The sequence below is a fragment of the Pristiophorus japonicus genome, chromosome 12 (assembly GCF_044704955.1).
Source record: "Pristiophorus japonicus isolate sPriJap1 chromosome 12, sPriJap1.hap1, whole genome shotgun sequence".
NCBI classification, from domain to species: domain Eukaryota; kingdom Metazoa; phylum Chordata; class Chondrichthyes; family Pristiophoridae; genus Pristiophorus; species Pristiophorus japonicus.
Window position 1 is genome coordinate 72,622,643 of NC_091988.1, and position 18,564 is coordinate 72,641,206.

At 44.7% G+C, this 18,564-nt stretch overlaps 1 protein-coding gene across 2 annotated transcripts; it reads left to right on the plus strand.

The window, feature by feature from the left end:
* Window positions 1-455: 455 nt before the first annotated feature.
* LOC139276943 (GATA-binding factor 2-like) lies at window positions 456-17,020 on the plus strand. Of its 2 annotated transcripts, none has more exons than XM_070894940.1 (6): window positions 456-510; window positions 714-1,115; window positions 1,692-2,315; window positions 5,264-5,409; window positions 8,029-8,154; window positions 16,526-17,020. In XM_070894940.1, exons 2-6 carry the CDS (start codon window positions 878-880, stop codon window positions 16,814-16,816), a joined length of 1,425 nt encoding a protein of 474 aa, XP_070751041.1. In that variant the 5' UTR covers window positions 456-510; window positions 714-877; the 3' UTR covers window positions 16,817-17,020. The 2 variants fall into 2 exon arrangements, with proteins under 2 accessions (XP_070751041.1, XP_070751042.1); XM_070894941.1 differs by lacking the exon at window positions 456-510 and adding an exon at window positions 520-567.
* Window positions 17,021-18,564: the final 1,544 nt, after the last annotated feature.

Here is an 18,564-nt window from a genome sequence, read left to right on the forward strand (position 1 = left end):
CTCCTTGTATTAAGATAATTTAAATTCATCTTTAAAATCTTTTTAAAAAGAATGATATTATCTGCTAGTCGGTTGAGTTTGCAGTAAGTTTTTTAAATTTTTTATAAGGGAGGGGGGTGGGGTTAGTGGAAGGTTTGGTAAATTAAGGAGTTGTAAATATATAGATTGTAAATGTGTGTGTGTCTCTCTCTTTTTGAAAGGAGCCAATGAGGCTCGGAGCTGGCGGGCCGTCAGCTCTCCCTCTCCCATTGGCTGGCTGCAGTTATTAGCGAGAGCGTCGCCCAGTTCATGTCTACTGAGCAGAGTGGGCTGCCTGGCGCCAGTGTAGACATGGGATGGTTTCAGTCACACAAAACCCACTGATGCTTTGCATTTGACCAACTGTGGCAGCCTCTCCACTACTGAATGCATTTTCTCTCTCTCTCTCTCTCTCTCTCTCGCTTGTGTCGTGCATGTCCCACACTGACTGCAGTACAAATGGAAGTTTGTTTAAACACTAGAATATAATAGGTGATTTGTTTTTTTTCTCTCTGGTACAACTTGGGAATTGTTTGCTGAAGTTTTTTTGTGAGTATTTTGTTGTTGCATTGATTGTTTATATAACGGCGGAACATCGCAGGCTGTTCTGTCTCTCTGTGTTCGAATGTTAGTTTTTGTTTAAATCTATAGATTCATTCAGTTTGTAAATAAATGACCTTTTGCTGGCATTACAGGTGTGAGACGTGGGACGGTCAGTGTTAATTCGTGGAGTCCTGAGGCGCACCCCATTCACTCGCCAAAACAAGGCTTATAGACTTTCATTTTTTGTTTCGATTTTGAATAACTGACTATATTACCAAAAAAAAAGAAAAAAAAGTGATAAATTGGAAGAGTGATCATGGAAGTGGCGACAGACCAGCCCCGCTGGATGGCTCATCACGCCGTGTTGAACGGCCAGCACCCGGAGTCCCATCACCCGAGCATGCCTCACAACTACATGGAACCCGCTCAACTCCTGCCTCCCGACGAGGTCGACGTGTTTTTCAATCACCTGGACGGTCAAGGCAACCCGGTGTCGCCTTACTACACCAACTCTCCGCACGCCCGTGCCACCGTCTCTTACCGACAAGCTCATGGTGAGTTCCCTCTACCAACCCTCTCTCTCTCTCTCTCTCCACCCCCCTCCCCAAAAAGATGCGCATTTAATTTTTTTTTTAAAGTAGCATTTGTAACTTCTATGTTAAAAACACAACAAACCAACCAGGCGCTGGCACTTCCTCGTTCAGTTTCACTCTTGCCCCTGAACTCGTCATCGACTTTTTTTAAAAAAGGGAAGCAAAGTGAGACAGACTGAAAAAAACCTGCCCAACTTGTGCATCAGAAGAGAGAGAGGGAGAGGGAGCTAGACAAAAAACATCGACTACTTCCCGGATATGAAATCAAAACTTGTAGAGAAATCGTAGCCTTTTTTTTGAGAGATTGCTAATAATTCAGGATATCAGAGTGTGTGTGAGGTTAGAGTGGGGAGAGGCCCCTTATCAGTTTCTTTGAGGGTTCTCTGAACTCTTGGCTATTAGTTTAGAAGTTGGGTAACTTTTTTTTTTGGGGGGGGGGGAGTTTCATGCGTTGAAAAGGGAAGGATCTGTGTGTTTTTTGTTCTGGTTCTGAGTTTATAATTTTTTAAAAAAGGATGTCTCACAAATTGTTTGCAGCTCGCCTGACCGGGGGGCAAGTGTGCCGGCCCCATCTCCTCCACAGCCCCACCATCTCGTGGCTGGACAGCGGCAAGGCGCTCTCGGCGGCGGCGGCGGCTCATCACCATCATCACAACGCGGCGGCGTGGAGCGTCAACCCGTTCACCAAGGGACCCCTGCACCCGGGCGGGGCGGGCGGGTTGGCCGTCTACCCGGGCGGCGGCTCGGCATCGTCGCTGGCGGCGGCTCACTCCAGCCCCCATCACCTCTTCAGCTTCCCACCCACCCCGCCCAAGGACGTGTCTCCGGACCTGGGAGCCCAGAGCTCGGTCTCGCCGTCTGGCTCGGCGGCAGCGGCGGCGGCGGCGGCAGCAGCGGCGGCAGCAGGTCGGCAAGATGATAAAGAGTCCATTAAGTATCATGTGTCTTTTGCTGAGGGTATGAAACTGGAGTGTTCTAGGACCACTATGCCATCGCTTGGAACAAGTGCAGCATCTTCCACCCACCACCCTATAGCCACCTACCCTTCCTATGTGCACGGTGCCCACGAGTACAGCGGCAGCCTCTTCCACCCCAGCGGGCTCCTGACCGGCACCTCTAACTTTACACCCAAATCCAGGAGCAAAACACGGTCATGTGCCGGTAAGCAATTAGATTTTTAAATTAAAAACAAAATAATTAAAAAAAAATTTATATCTTACAATATAAACTTTTCGTTTAAACATTTTTCACCCACAATCACGGTTTAATTTTCCAATGATTTATATTCTATATATATATTTACAAAAAAATAACCTTCCCTGTCCCAGTATTAATAGATCGTTTTATCTTTTATTATTGAATAAAATATTAATTTGTTTTCTTAAGATAGAAATATTTAGAAAAGTACTTTTATAAGCTGGTTACCGCGAGCAAATCCAAAATACAATAGTTCTACTTAAAAAAACCCATCTAGGTATACATTTTAAATAAAATTGTATCTGATATTTTTGTTAAAAAAGATGTATTTATATAAAGCAGTTCAATGGAAGGGAATTTACAGAGAAAAGGGTAAAACTGATCATATTAATTATTAGATAAATGTAACGTGCGCATTGTTTTAAATATTGGGATAGTTTAACTTTGTTCCCGAGTAAATAACTTCAAAAATTAATCGAAGTATTAATTAATCGTCGTGTTTGCCCTATTATGACAGGCCTCGGTCTGTGAGATAGAAAGCGCACACATTCGATCAAAAGTTTTAAAAGGGGGAATTTAGGAATAGCGCTGGAGAGTTCGGACTCGCCCATCCAATCCCCCCATATCTCTCGGTCAAACCCTGTTTCTAATCGGTGCACTCCTCCCTGCCTCCCAGTATCACCACCCTATCCATCCGTCTGTACTGAACCTGTATCTCTGCCTCTTTCGTTCTCACTCAGTGAATGTTCACGACTAAACCACATCATTCGGGCAGAAACAACTGGCGATTGTTGCACCCTCCGCACCCTGTACAACACTCCCTGCTAAAGCACAATGCCAACCTCACACACAGGGCCACATCCATCCCTCTATTCCCTATTTGACAAGACAACGTGCACGCGAGCCATCACATTCCCAACTCGTCTATTTAAAAAATATATATATATATTCACTGATAATTGTTAGCCAACTGTGTGAAGTGACCTTAATTATATAAATACCTGGAAATACAGAACAGTGATGGGTGGGAGATGGGGGAGGGGAAGGGCAGAGGGATCGTTGCTTTTTTTCATGTGTTTGGCATGACAGTATGTAACATTAATCATAGAGATGTCCAATAGTTCAAAAACTTTTTGATGACTTAATTCACCAACTTAAAACAAAGTTTGCAAAGTTTACCTTTACTGCGGCCGCTCTTTTGTCAGAATTGGTTTTCACAGTGTGGGGATTGTAATTTATGGATTAGAATTGTCTTCTATTATCGATAAGCGGCCTTTCACCTTGCACAAATCAGATTTTTAATGACCCGCACAACAAATTTACTGGTGACAGGAACTGGTGTGCTTTCTTTGATGGTCTTTCTGGGTTATGCAAAATATATAATTTACCGTTGTTTTATTTTCCAATGCACCAAGTCAAGATTTCGTTTTTATTAAGTATGGGGAAGTACCAGCATTAGCGGGATATTTCTGACTGCAAAGCATCTGTAAAGTGTCCCATTCATCGCATCTTGAGCTGAACAATCTAAAAAACTTTTACTGCCTGGTTTGATTTGGGAGGCCGTAAATTGCTTTCATTTTTGGTGGAGGGGCGGAAGTGAATTTCTTCTGAAATGTAAATCATTTTAACATTTGATTTTGTGAGTCTAAACAAGCGTTAGTTAACACGCAATATTAGTTGTAACCACTAATATTGCGTGTTAACTAACGCTTGTTTAGGGGAAATTTGATGGGGTGGCCGGACACTGTTGAACGCTGATTATTCCATGTGTTGTATTATTTAATTTTTTAGGTTAAAATTTACAGTAGTTTTGTTTCTAGAACCGCTTGTCGGCTATCGCTATTATTGTTACCACCCCCTTATGTAAATAACGCCGAATATTTCTAGGCTTTAGCCTGTGAATAACGCCTGGCTTAAATACTGTATCGAGTTCCCTTTGGGTAAAGAGATCTGGCGAAATGTTTGTGTTGTTTCTCCTGAAGTTCACGGGATTGTGTTTTGTTTAGAACTGGCAATCAGGCAAGAGACGCCGCGTCTTTTAGAAAGTTGTTTTGGAAATCAAGCCGCAAAAAAATTTAGTCCTTAAACTGTTGGAAGACATAATGATTCCAGATAGAGACTGGGATGGGGAAAAAAGGAGGAATTGAATTGCTTATTTGGCGAGATGACTATTTTAAATACTTTAGCCATTGAACTTAACAAAATCGATTCACGGTTGGCCTGGTTTTATTCGCTCTAAGACGTGTTCTCTCCCTGTAACAAATACATATTTAACAGTCCATTCTCATTCTAATAAGCCTGGTACATGGGCCTCGATTGGAAATCTATTAAATCTGGTTCTCCTTGTTCAACCTGCTCACCCCTGCCTCTTAGGAATCGCTTAGAAATCCGTTTGTTTTTTTCACAATAATGTTTTATTGCAGCCTTTACTCGATAGTCCACGCTCCCCACACCGGATGTGTAGGGTTGGAATTTATGAGAAGAAAGTGGGGGGCGGGCGGACCCAATTCGGGAAATAGATTGGGAAAAGAAATGGGGGAGAGTTTTATCCCGGGGGCGGGAGGGGGTGGTGAAGAAATCAGATTCGGGTGCAGCTAAATTAGGGACGCGAACGTATTGGTCCCTTTCTCACTTTATATTATACAGTGTTTAATATCCACACTGTGAATCTTCTAATTACACAGAAAACCGGCTTTACTGCCCATTCGTCTTTACATCGGACAATATAATCGGGAGCAAATCCCGGAAGACATAATCAAAATAACTTGCGCTAATCAACACACTGGGTATTATTAGCTGACTGTTTTAGTTGGTCTGGTTTTATATACACACACACAGACATATATATATATATATATACAATTTCCTTGGCCCCTGAATAATTTCACTCTCTCATTTCTATCTGATTTCAGAGGGTCGGGAGTGCGTGAATTGTGGAGCGACCTCCACTCCGCTATGGAGGAGAGACGGGACAGGACACTACCTGTGCAATGCCTGCGGCCTGTACCATAAGATGAATGGGCAGAACAGACCCCTCATTAAACCCAAAAGGAGATTGGTAGGTATCTGCAGTGTGTGATGCCTTGACGATAATCGTGACACTGTTAGCAATTCAGCTGGATCCCTAGACAAAGTGCATGGATGGGCCTGAGATTATGGTGTGTGCGTGTGTGTATTTACGTGTGTACGTGTGTGTCTGTATGCGTGTATGTATGTGTATATGTATTTGTATGTATATGTGTGTATGTGTATATGTAAGTATGTTTGAGTGTATATATGTGTGTGTATGTATGTATGTGAGAGTGTGTATGTATGCGTGAGTGTGTGTTTCGGTGTGAGTGTGTGTGTTGCTGTGAGTGTGTGTGTTTGGGTGTGCGTGTGTGTATGTATGTGTGTCAGTGCATGTGAGTATGTGTATAGGTGTGAGTGGGTGTCTGTGTTTGAGTGTATGTATGTGTTTGCGTGTTTGAGTTTGTGTATGAGTGTTTGGGCGTGTGTGTATGTATGAGTGTGTGTGTATATCTGTGTGCAAGTATGTGTGTGTGTGTGTGTATACGTATATGTGTGTGTGTGTGTGTGTGTGTATGTATGTGTTTGGGTGTAACTATATTTGGAAATCTGCTTTAGAGGCCATGACAATTACCAAAGCAGATTGCTAATGATTTTAACATATTTCACCGGGCAGATTTCCCACACTGAATACAATGCTGCAAGCAACACAGCATAAAACAATATGTGCAAAATATAGCCGATAATATATTGTAAATATCATTTATATTGAAGGATGTAAGGACATCTTTCAAAAAGGACACCTGCCTGCGCTGTATTCCATGCGCACACCTCAACCAATCTACTTCTAAACAAAAATATTTAGAGATAATTCGCCCTTTGCCCACGAGGCAGTTTGTGAAAGTGTTTTTTAAATTATTTAAAAAATTTTTTTGGCGCTAATTCATTTTAACATTGAAAGTAGGGGGTAAATGTTAGGTCCCTGGGGAATAATAGAAAAGTGGGTTGGAGGAATCTCTAGTATTTTTTTGGTCGGGGCTCCGAAGGGACTTGCTAATGAGCAGCGAACATTAAACCCAGGAGGGCGAAAAAATAGACTCTTTTAATTTAATAATATTTTTCTTGCATATTTATTTTCTTTCCAATGCCAGACCCATAATGAGACAGCGTCTGGGTTTATCCTACAGTGTTCCCAATGTGTGTGTATATATATTTATTTTTAAGAAAACAGTATTCTTTGTGGTAATCGCTAATATTTTTGCACTTTCGTTAGGGTGGTTTAAAATAGCCTTTATAAATACTGACAGCGGGTTCCGAGCCGGATGTCTGTTTGCTAAAGATAAGGAGAACTAGCCTGTTGTGTTCCGTGACCAGTGTGTGTGTGTGTGAGAGAGAGAGAGATCTTCAAGTTTGAATCGAACAGGCGTGTTGAAAATCCAGCCGCGCTGATCACTGAGCGGGAGGAAAGGCAGAAAAATGAATTCAAGTCTTAAAAGCATTTTATTTACACAAGGAGGCTAGATTGCGTGCGGGCGTCAATCGGGTTCACCAATTTTTTTTGTACTTTTCCCTGGAAGTGGAGGGAGTTGAAATAAATATTAAAAAAATCGAAGCACACTTGTATTTCTTTTTAAACAGTTGTTTGAATTGTAGCGACCCCTCGACCTCCGCGGGGTTTTCGCTAGTCTACTCAGAAAAAGAAAAACTTGCATTCATATAGCGCCTTTCACGACCACGGACGTCTCAAAGCCCCTTAAGGCCAATGAAGTACTTTTGGAGTGTAGTCACTGTTGTAATACGGGCAAGATACACAGAACACCAAAAGGAATTTCATCTAAAAATATAACATTATTGGCCCCCATCATGCAAGCTCCGATTCTATTCCACGAGGATGTGTATTTTAAAATATATTTAGAGGGCAATTTGTTGAGGCGAGGGTAGCCAGAGAGGATGAAATTCTGTGCTAATGTGGAATAATTCTATTGCTGAATTTTAATTCCATGAAAACGATAGTCCACCTCTGGAAATTTCTGAATAAATAAAATCAAGATTTTGGAGTAGCAAATTTCCCACAAACACCGGCTGAATATTTTTTTTTCACCGTTGTTTAATTAAAAAAAAAACGATTTCAGGGATCCAACCGAACAGACAGCGAAGCGAGAGAAAACAATACCAGGGTTAGTTTTACGAGTGAGATGTAAAGATTATTAAAAACAGTCTACAGAGGGGATTTGTTCTGTAGGGAAATCGCCTTTCCTTATTAGGATCTGCCCCCCCTCCTCTCCCTCCTCCTTTAAGGAAAATCGGCAAGATTAAACGTGATGAAGCAGTCCCCGTGTGCCGGTCCCAGCCTGTACTCACTCACACAAGGTGCTCTGTTCACGGTGATGGTGCTGACTGTAAGTACAACTCATTGAGACTCAGAGAACAGCGCGCAACAGAATGAGGCCATTCAGCCTATCGAGTCTGTGCCGGCTCTTTTCAAGAGCAACCCAATCAGTCCCACTCCCCTGCCTTTCCCCAGAGCCCTGCTATTTATTTTCTCGATTAAAGCTGTGTGCGTGTGTGTATTAAACGCGGGGCCCCCGTTTTTCCTTCTCTTTTGTCCTATTGTGCAAACCCCAAGGCCAGGTTCCCATGACATATCCACATTTTTATTTCTACGCAGTCGGCAGCCCGAAGAGCAGGAACATCTTGTGCTAACTGTCAGACCACAACCACCACCTTATGGCGGAGGAATGCCAACGGGGACCCAGTCTGTAATGCCTGTGGCCTGTACTTCAAACTGCACAATGTAAGTATCCTATTCCCTGTTGGTTAAAACGACCGGTGTTTCCTTTTCACTCGGGCAGTGCCAAAAATAGTCTATGCTGAGAGGTTGAAATACCTTTATTCTTCCTTCAAGCAGTTTATTTACAAGCGCAGTAGATTTACTGATAGAGTCCAATAAATGTTGGCTGGTAGAGTATGATTTCTTTGTTGTATGCTAAGCTAGTTTTTAACTTCCCAGCAACTTCTCTGTCCCTTCTTTACCCCATGGCCCCATATTCCCTTCAGCTTATTATAAAATTAAAAGCACCGTCGGACTCTTACTGGATTGTGGGAGAATGAAGGAATAAACCAAGGATGAGTTCTCGGGCTGCGCTCTTTTGAAATTGTTATTTTTTTGATGAGGAGAGGACAGTTTAGCCTTGATAAATGTTGTATCGTTCCTTGAATTGTATTTCAGCTCACTGTGTTTGTAATTGTCTTGACCTTTTTCTTACTTTTTCAAAATGCTTCTTAAATTAAGACAGGAGACTGGTTTTAAGAGCGTTTGTTTAATGCTGGAGGATCTCCAATAAATCATGTGTTTAGTAACTCGAGCTAATTCCGACCTTTAGTGCCCCCCCACCCACCTTACTCTTTTTTTCTTAACCCGATGGGAGTTATGGTTTAATTGACGTCTTGACACTCACACCCCCTTCCCCAGACATGCAGATCTGGTGGGTGGGGTGGGGGAGAAGGGGGGCGGGGAAAGGGGTCACCTTTAATATTAAACTCACCCAATCAAATCGATGGAAGTGACCCAAAATTAACAAACTGACCTGGAATTGGCCGGCAGGAGTCGAGACTCCAAAAATATAATTATATTAATAAAATATAATAAATTATTATATAAATAAGAGATTACATTTCCCAGCTTCCCCCCCCCCCCCCCCTCTCCAATTCTTGCTAGAATTATCAACTTTTTGGTTAAACTTAACAAGATTTGGGTATCACAATCTGGGAGCCAAGTCAGTGATCAATGTCCAGGAGATTTAACAGCTGATTTTTCTCTCCCTTCCCCCGTTACAAATGTCAAGTTGAATTTCTTTTATTGTTGATTGCTCTCTCAGTGTTTTAAGATAACCCCGCGCTAGATAAAAGAAACTGGGCTGGTTATCTGACAGTTGGGATAGGATAAGCATGTAAATAGTTTTAAGCATTCCATGTTTAAAATAGTTTGCCAAAACAATTACTTTTCCCAATTTGTAAACTTGGGCGATAAGACAATTTTCTCTCCTCGTGTTTTTTTCTCCTGATTGTTCAAAGTCATTTATTCTCATTCAACTTTTAAGAGGGAATAAATATAAACCCTATCTCGTCCACATTTAAAATTCATGTTTGCCCTATTTGTTTGTTTGTTTTCTGTGCCCTCCTGCTCATCCTTTCTTAGGCAACCTGCTCCCCATCCAGCCCTGCACTGATGCCTCTGTTGAGGCGATGCTAGGGACTGTCTGGTACCTCTGTTAATAGTCTAACATAAGAACATAAGAAATAGGAACAAAAGTCGGCCATTTGGCCCCTTGAGCCTGCTCTACCATTCAATAAGATCATGACTGATCTGATCTTGGCCTCAACTCCACTTCCCTGCCCGCTCCCCATAACCCTGACTCCTCTGCAGTTCAAACATCTGTCTATCTCCACCTTAAATATGTTCAATGACCCAGCCTCCACAGCTCTGTGGGGTAGAGAATTCCAAAGATTCACGACCCTCTGAGAGAAGAAATTCCTCCTCATCTTTGTCTTAAATGGGCGAACCCTTATTCTGAAACTATGCCCCCTTGTTCTAGATTCCCCCATGAGGGGAAACATCCTCTCAGCATCTACCCTGTCCAGCCCCCTCAGAATCTTAAATGTTTCAATAAGATCACCCCCTCATTCCTCTAAACTCCAATGAATATAGGCCCAACCTGCTCAATTTTTCTTCATAAGACAACCCCTTCATCTCAGGAATTAACCTTCTCTGAACTGCCTCCAATGCAAGTATATCCTCCTTAAATAAGGAGACAAAAACTAAGGAAGGGAGATGGACACCCAGCCCTTGAAAGTGACAAAACTGCTGCTGCTTTGTACTTGCAGCTGTCTTGCCTTCCATGCGTTCCAGATATGACCCCGGAATGCCCAGTGTACGAGGCTGGCTTCCTGGCAGCTGCACACAGTTGCCTCATTACAGGTGCCCACTGACTAACCCTAAGGGGCAGCTGGACATCTTGGGGTTAAATCTAGCTGTTAATGTTGCAGCTGGCACAATATGCTCCGACCCCTAGCAAGCATTTGGTCGGGAGTACGGGGTAGGGGCGGGGGGGGCGCAGGGGCCACAGATTTTTATCCGGGGAATTGATACACCCTGGCAAGAAAGAAAGACTTACATTTATATAACGCCTTTCACGACCACTGGCGTCTCAAAGCGCTTTACAGTCAATGAAGTACTTTTTCCAAGTGTAGACACTGTTGTAATGTAGGAAACGCGACAGCCATTTTGCGCACTGCAAGATCCCACAAACAGCAATGACCAGATAACCTGTTTTTGTTATGTTGATTGAGGGATGAAAATATTGGCCAGTGCACTGGGGATAACCCCCCTGCTCTTCTTTGAAATAGTGCCATGGGATCTTTTACGTCCACCTGAGAGGACGGACCGGGCCTTGGTTTAACATCTCATCCAAAAAATGGCATCTCCGACAGTGCAGCACTCCCTCAGCACTGCACTGGAAGTGTCAGCCTAGATTTCCTGTGCTCAAGTCTCTGGAGTGGGACTTGAACCCTGATTCAGAGACAAGAGTGCTAGCTTGGTGTAGCTTGGTGCCAGATTTGCACCAGACCCGTTGGTGAATTTAGGCCTGAGCAGCTGGTATAATAGCAACAGAAGGCGAGTTTGTGCACTGCTCATACTCTCTGTCTATAGGACAGTAACAATGTTTCCGCTCCATCTTCCTCTATAATATGACAGGATAACATAGAGGGTAAAACCTGCAACCTACCAACACTACGGGTACTGTATATACAACTCATCTTATCCCAATGTAAATGGGAATCATTTTCAAGCATTCTGTGCTTGAACCTTAAAACCTATTTCCTTGACCAGGTATATGTCTCCTCCTTTGGCTCGGTGTCAGTTTTTGTCTGGTTACTCTCCTGTGAAGTTCCTTGCGAGGTTTTACTATTTTGGGATGCTAGTTGCTGTTGTTAATATACTGGGTTTTTAGTTGTCGTTAATGGATGTAGAAATGTTGCCTCGTACTCAACGTGAGAACATTGGAGCACTACCAGTGCTGATAAGTGTCTTCTGTTAGTGAGCTGCGCACAGGCACAGTTTAACCCTGATAGTGCCCTGAATGAGCTGATTGCACTGCACTTTCTGTCCTGATGCAATACGGTCTGCTGGTTGGTGCACATGATGCGTCGCTGCTCTGCGCGTGATTCTTATTTCCGAGAGCTTTGCGAGACCACCTTGGGAAGTTTGTCTCCCACCCAGTGCCAGCTGTGGCTCAGTCGGTATCACACTCACCTCTGAGTCAGAAGGTTGTGGGTTCAGGTCCTATTCCAGGCATTGAGCACATAAATCTAGGCTGTCGTTTCAGTGCAGTGCTGAGGGAGCGCTGCACTGTCGGAGGGGCAGTACTGAGGGAGCACTGCACTGTCGGAGGGGCAGTACCGAGGGAGTGCTGCACTATCGGAGAGGCAGTACTAAGGGTGTGCCACACTGTCGGAGGGGCAGTACTGAGGGAGCGCTGCACTGTTGGAGGGGCAGTACTGAGGGAGCGCTGCACTGTCGGAGGGGCAGTCATCATAGGCAGTCCCTCGAAGCGAGGATGACTTGCTTCCACGCCAAAAAAGAATGAGTTCACAGGTGTTTCAATGAAAGACCTAATATTCCAGATCCCGAACTACATGTTGAAGGTTGGAAGATGCCTGTGCGTGGATTTTTTTTAACATATGGTGGCCGTTGCACACCAGCCACCACACGGGCTTGACAGAGCTAGGTCTTAGTCCAGTGGCAAGGATTAACCAAGACGACTGGCGACCAGCTCTGCTGCACGGACCTAGTGCACACACGTATAGCAGTGTGGGCTGGCCCGTGCTGCCCCTGGGGCCTCGCCTTTCCTGGGCCCTGGTCACTTCCTTCTGCAAACTCTTGCCGCTCCTTCACCCCTCCTGCTGTGCCTGCCCACACTGCAATCAGCGACCTGACTTCGCAGCCGTCGTCCTCCTGCAATGGTATGCTGCCGCATGCTGCTCCCTCTGATGGCATTGGCCTGCTGATGGTCTTGCAGGCTGGGACCGCGCCGATTTCCGGGCCGGCCACACGCTGCTCCCTCTGATGGCCCCTGCCTGCTGATGGTCTTGCAGGCTGGGACCGCGCCGATTTCCAGGCCAAGTCGCCGCACGCTGCTCCCTCTAATGCAGCCTTTCAATCACAGTAAATCGGAAGGGCAGTACTAAGGGAGTGTTGCACTGTTGGAGGTGCCGTCTTTCAGATGAGATGTTAAACCGAGGCTCCGTCTGCTCTCGCAAGTGAACATAAAAGATCCCAGGGCACTATTTCGAAGAAGAGCATGGGAGTCATCTCCGGTGTCCTGGTCAATATTTATCCCTCAATCAACTTAACAAAAGCAGATTATCTGGTCACTATCAATTGCCGTACGTGGGAGCTTGCTGTTCGCAAATTGGCGGCCACGTTTCCCACACTACAACAATGACTACACCCCAAAGGTACCCCATTGGCTGTAAAGCACTTTGAGACGTCCGATGGGCGTGAAAGGCACTATATAAATGCAAGTTCTTCTTTCTTTCACTGCAATGCAATTGGTGCAGGACTGTCTTTTCCAAAGGAAAGATTCGCAGAGCGGGACTGACTGGACAGCTCTTACAAAGAGCCGACAAAGGCACAATGGGCCGAATAGCCTCCATCTGTGCTGTGTGATTCTGTGACGCGGATGCAGTGAACTGTCTTAATGTCAATCGAGGGCAGCTGGCGGTTAAGTGACATTGAAAATTTCACCAGTGATCCTTTGGAGTGATCTACTGAGTGTTGTCGCCCGCTGCCCCTGTCTGTAGGAATAGGGCACAATATGGCACCATCTTGTCTGACATCATGGTTGTGATATTTGGATCTTTGGGGAATGAAAAGGCCGGGGGGAAGGGTTGGGGCTCAATTGATCTCAAGAGCCACTGCTTTGAGCCAAGTGCTAAGGAGAGATGTTTGTGAGGCAGATTGCAAATTTTAGGAGCGAGTGCAGAACAAGGGGGCATAATCTTAAAATTAGTACTCTCTCCCCAAAAAGTTGCTGAGGCTGGGGGTCAATTGAAAATTTCAACACTGAGATGGATAGATTTTTGTTGGGTAAGGGTATACGGAACCAAGGTAGGTGGGTGGAATTAAGACACAGATCAGCCAGGATCTCATTGAATGGCGGAACAGGCTTGAGGGGCTGAATGGCTTCCTTGTTCCTATAGGCAATGACAGTATAGCCGATATACTCACCTCTCTCAACTCGTGGGAGATCATCCTCGTCATTATCCATGTTTCTAGCCCTTGGTTCCAGTAGTTTGACTTTGTTTGTTGTATTCAGAGTGTCTGTGCTTATTACTAGGAGGAGCACGCATCCCAAGTCGGCTGCGGTTTTAAACCTGGCTGAGTGGTTAAGAAAGAAAGAAAGACTTGCATTTATATAGCACCTTTCACGACCACCGGATGTCTCACAAACGCTTTACAGCCAATGAAGTACTTTTGGAGTGTAGTCACTGGTGTAATATGGGAAACGCGGCAGCCAATTTGCGCACAGCAAGCTCCCACAAACAGCAATGTGATAATGCCAGATAATCTTTTTTTTTGTTATGTTGATTGAGGGATAAATATTGGCCCCAGGACACCAGGGATAACTCCCTTGCTCTTCTTTGAAATAGTGCCATGGGACCTTTTATGTCCACTTGAGAGAGCAAACGGGGCCTCGGTTTAACGCCTCATCCGAAAGACGACACCTCCGACAGCACAGCACTCCCTCAGCACTGCACTGGGAGTGTCAGCCTAGATTTTTTTTGTAGTTAAGTCCCTGGAGTAAGACTTGTACCCACAATGTTCTGACTCCGAGAGAGCGAGTGTGCTACCCACTGAGCCACAGCTGACCCACAGTCTGTCCAGAAGTGACCAGAGATTAACGGGTGGTCACCTAGCGCATCCCGCAGTCCAGCGTCTTACTGCAGGCGTTTTCGATTTACTGTCAATGTGTTTTCGCTAAAATAACAACAACTTGCATTTATATGGCGCCTTTAACGTAGTAAAATGTCGCAAGGTGCTACACAAGAGCATTAATAAGGGCCAGAGGGATGTGCTATCAATGCATTTGGAGTCCGCCCACTGTCATATTCCTTACCTGTTGGGGCAGTGACCTTCAGGGGCAGTGGTCAGAGTCAGGGTCAGGGCAGCTCGATTGGCATCAGTGCCCTGGGAAGGTGAAAGTAATCAGCCAGAGTTCCCGCTGTTGATTAATGTCCAGTCACCATTTGAACACAGGGTGAGCACGGGATTGCATTGTGCAGATGCAGCCGAGCAGTTAAGGGGAATCTAGATATGTACATGAGAAAGGATTAGAAAAATATGCTGAGAGGATGAGATGAAGATTGATCCCTGGGATGAGAGGGTTGTCCTATGAGTAGAAATTGGGTAAATTGAGCCTATACTATCTGGAGTTTAGAAGAATGAGAGGTGATCTCATTGAAACTGAGGGGGATTGACAGGGTGGATACTGAGAGGTTGTTTACCCTGGCTGGCAAGTCTAGAACCATGGGCATAGTCTCAGGATAAGGGGTCGGCCATTTCAGACTGAAATGAGGAGGAATCTCTTCACTGAGGGTTGTGAATCTTTGGTGCTGAGTCGTTGAGTATATTCAAGGCTGAGATCGATAGATTTTTAGACTCGAGGGGAATCAAGGGATATGGGGATTGGGCGGGAAAGTGGAGTTGAAGTAGAAGATCAGCCTGTTCCTATGCTCCTTTGAACCGCAAACAGATTTTCAGAGCAGGGCTATCAAAGTGACTCTGTCTCGCTCTTATTGTTTTTTTCTCCCACCCCTCCTGATTCTCTCCCCAAATGTATGGCCTAATCCTGCTCCTAATTTTTATGTTCTTATCTCAAGGTGGGAGGAAGCTTGTGTGGAGCATAAACGCCGGTATTGGGCCGAATGACCTGTTTTCAGGCTGTAAATTTGATGTAATTCTGTGTCATTCTTTTCAATAGCAGCATAACCATTGATGCTCAATTGTCCAGATCTGTAGTTGACGAATAGCCACTGGGTAACAGTACCAGAGGGCAGCTGGTGCCAGTGTAACCATGCCCCAGTGTGGGTCAACGCTTTGGGGAGAGAATTGGAGACGTGGGAGGTAAAAAAAATAAGAGTGAGATTGGGCTACTTCGACAGCCCTGCTCTGAAAATCCAGTTGCAGTTTTTATGATCACAGGAACAGGAGGAGGCCATTCAGCCCCTCGAGCCTGTTCCGCCATTCAATGAGATCACGGCTGATCTGTATCTTAACTCCATCTACCTGCCTTGGTTTTGTAACCCTTAATATCCTTACCCAACAAAATCTATCAATTTCAGTTTTGTCATTTTCAATTTGACCCCCAGCTTCAATAGCTTTTTGGTGCAGAGAGTTCCAGATTTCCACCACCCTTTGTATGAAGAAGTGCTTCCTGACATCACCCATAAATGGCCTGGCTCTAATTTAAAATGGAAATGAGAAGGAATTTCTTCTCTCAGAGGGCCGTGAATTAGTGGAATTCTCTACCCCAGGGAGCCATGGTGGTTGGGACATTGAATATATTTAATATGGAAATAGATTTCTGGACGATAAGGGAGTCAAAGGTTATGGGGAGCGGGCAGGGAAGTGGAGTTTAGGTCAAGATCAAATCAGCCATGATCTTATTGAAAGGCGGAGCAGGCTCAAGGGGCCAAACGGCCAACTCCTGCTCCTTTTTCTTATGTTCTTATGTGATGGGTGAACGGGACTTGGTGCGAGTTAAGATCCCTGGGTTCAAGCCCCACTCTAGCACAAGGGGGAATGAATGTGAGAAATACACTAACAGAGCAAATAAAGGATTTAGGAGGAATTTCATTACAGAGTGGGGTGAGAATGTGGAACTCGCTGCCACATGGAGTGGTTCATGCAGAGAGCATTGATGCATTTAAGGGGAAACTTGATGCATACTCTTATTTCTTCTGTTCTTCTGTTGTACTTTCCTGCACTGTCTCCATATCCCTCGATTTCCTTAATATACAACCACCCCTTCAATTATTCGATTGCAGCAATTGATGAAGTTCATTGGTGTGAGGTTGCTTTTTGTGTGTTTCGTCCCATTTAGGTCAACAGGCCCCTGACCATGAAGAAAGAAGGGATTCAGACCCGGAACAGGAAGATGTCCAGCAAATCGAAGAAGAGCAAGCGGATGTCGGACGGTTTCGAGGAGCTGTCCAAGTGCATGCAAGACAAGGCTTCGTCCTTCAGCCTGGCCAGCCACATGCAGCACATGGGCCACCTGCCCCCCTTCAGCCACGCGGGTCACATGCTGCCCACCCCCACCCCTATCCACCCGTCGTCCAGCCTCTCTTTCGGGCACCCCCACCACTCCAGCATGGTGACTGCCATGGGCTAGAATGGAACGGGAGACTCCCTCGGAGGAAGAAGAGACCAGAGACAGGAGAGCGGACGGGAAAAAAATAGGACAGTACACAAGGTTTTTGGCCTTTTATCTTTTTTTTAAAAGCGAAAATAAAAGAATAAAATCAAGGACAGTGTGTTGTTTGGGAACATGGCGGGGTGTACGAGGGGGTGGGGGGATACGAATTGCCCCAATGTTTGTCCTGTTGGCATTGCAAGACCTTTGGGGTGGGAGGGATTCAATCGGATTAAAGAAGCATTTCACCCCGCCCACATCATGGATACATCAGAGGAGACTGCAAGGGATTGACATCGCCTTGTCCGGACTGATTTGAAAGGCACAAAGAGGGAGGATTGCGTCGGGAACATAAGGAGGACCGTTGTCCTTACTACCAATGTGAATAGTGTAAATCAGAGAACTCGGGATAAATTGATTGCTAAAACTCAATAGCTTCTGCTGGATTCCTTTCTTTTTCTTCATTTAAAAAAAAACAAAAAAAAAACACTCAAAAAAATAAGCAAAGCCACTTAACTCTGAGGTATCTTTCTTTCTGTTTGTATTGTTTTAATTATTTGATATTGTGCAGACATTTTATTTTATACTTTATGGGGAAGGTTTTGTGCTGTTTCCGTGTTAGTGGCATGGCGAGGGGCGGGCGGGGGTGAGAGGCTTGGGTAAAGACTGTCTATTGGAGGAGGTACTGGGGGGATAGGATAGAAGCGTGCCCAATTGTGATGCCTCCCGTGATAGAATAGCCAGCTTCTATTTCGTGGTGGGCTCGGGTGAAGAGGTACTGGGGAAGGATTGGGGAGGTGGGAGGACGCCTGGCACCCTTTGGACAGTATCACAGCAACAATCAGCACCTTCAGGCAAGGGGGGGCAGAAGATTTGAAGGGTGGAGGAGGGGGGTGGGTGGAGTGAGGCGATCAGAGCCTGCACCTATTAATGAATCAGTCTCTACCTTCTGACTCAAATTCTCAGTATCAGAAACACACCAACTGTACGAGTGAAAAAGAGGTTTCAGTGTAGATAATTGAGTGTTGTACATTATTATTAATACTTCACGGGCTAGTAGATAATCACACATCTGAATCCTTCAGAATATTTTGCCATCTTCATCTGATTTTAATTCCACTTTAAATTTAAAAGGGACACTGTGTCTTTAACACGATTCATTCAGTAATAACAAATGGTCCAATATCAGAGAACATGTTAGGAGTTGGTATGTGAACCAGTTACAACACTAGTTACCCGTGTTCTGGAACATGGTTATCCTTTTAACCGTAACACCAAACAGGTCATTGCTTATGCCTAAGAATAAGTCACCAAATTAAACAACAACAACTTGCATTTATATAGCGCCTTTAAGGTAGTAAAACACCCCCGAGGGGCTTCACAGGAGCGTAATCAAAGACAGAAATTGACACCGGGCCACAGAGGGAGATATCCGGACAGGTGACCAAAAGCTTGGTCAAAGAAGCAGGTTGTTAAGGAGCGTCTTAAAGAAGAAGGTGTTTGGAAATATTATGTGGATTTTACAGCGCGGCCATGGTGAGAGAGTTTGTAAAGGTTGCTTTGGGAGACAGCTTTGGTTTACAATGGTCATATGGGTTTGATTTATCTCCCACTGACTTTCAAAGCCAATGTGACATTTAAATTAAGCTGGATTCTTGCTACGCTGTAACCTGGGAACTCAAAACAGAAATGATGGAGTTGAACAGGGCTCACCATTATTTTAAGCG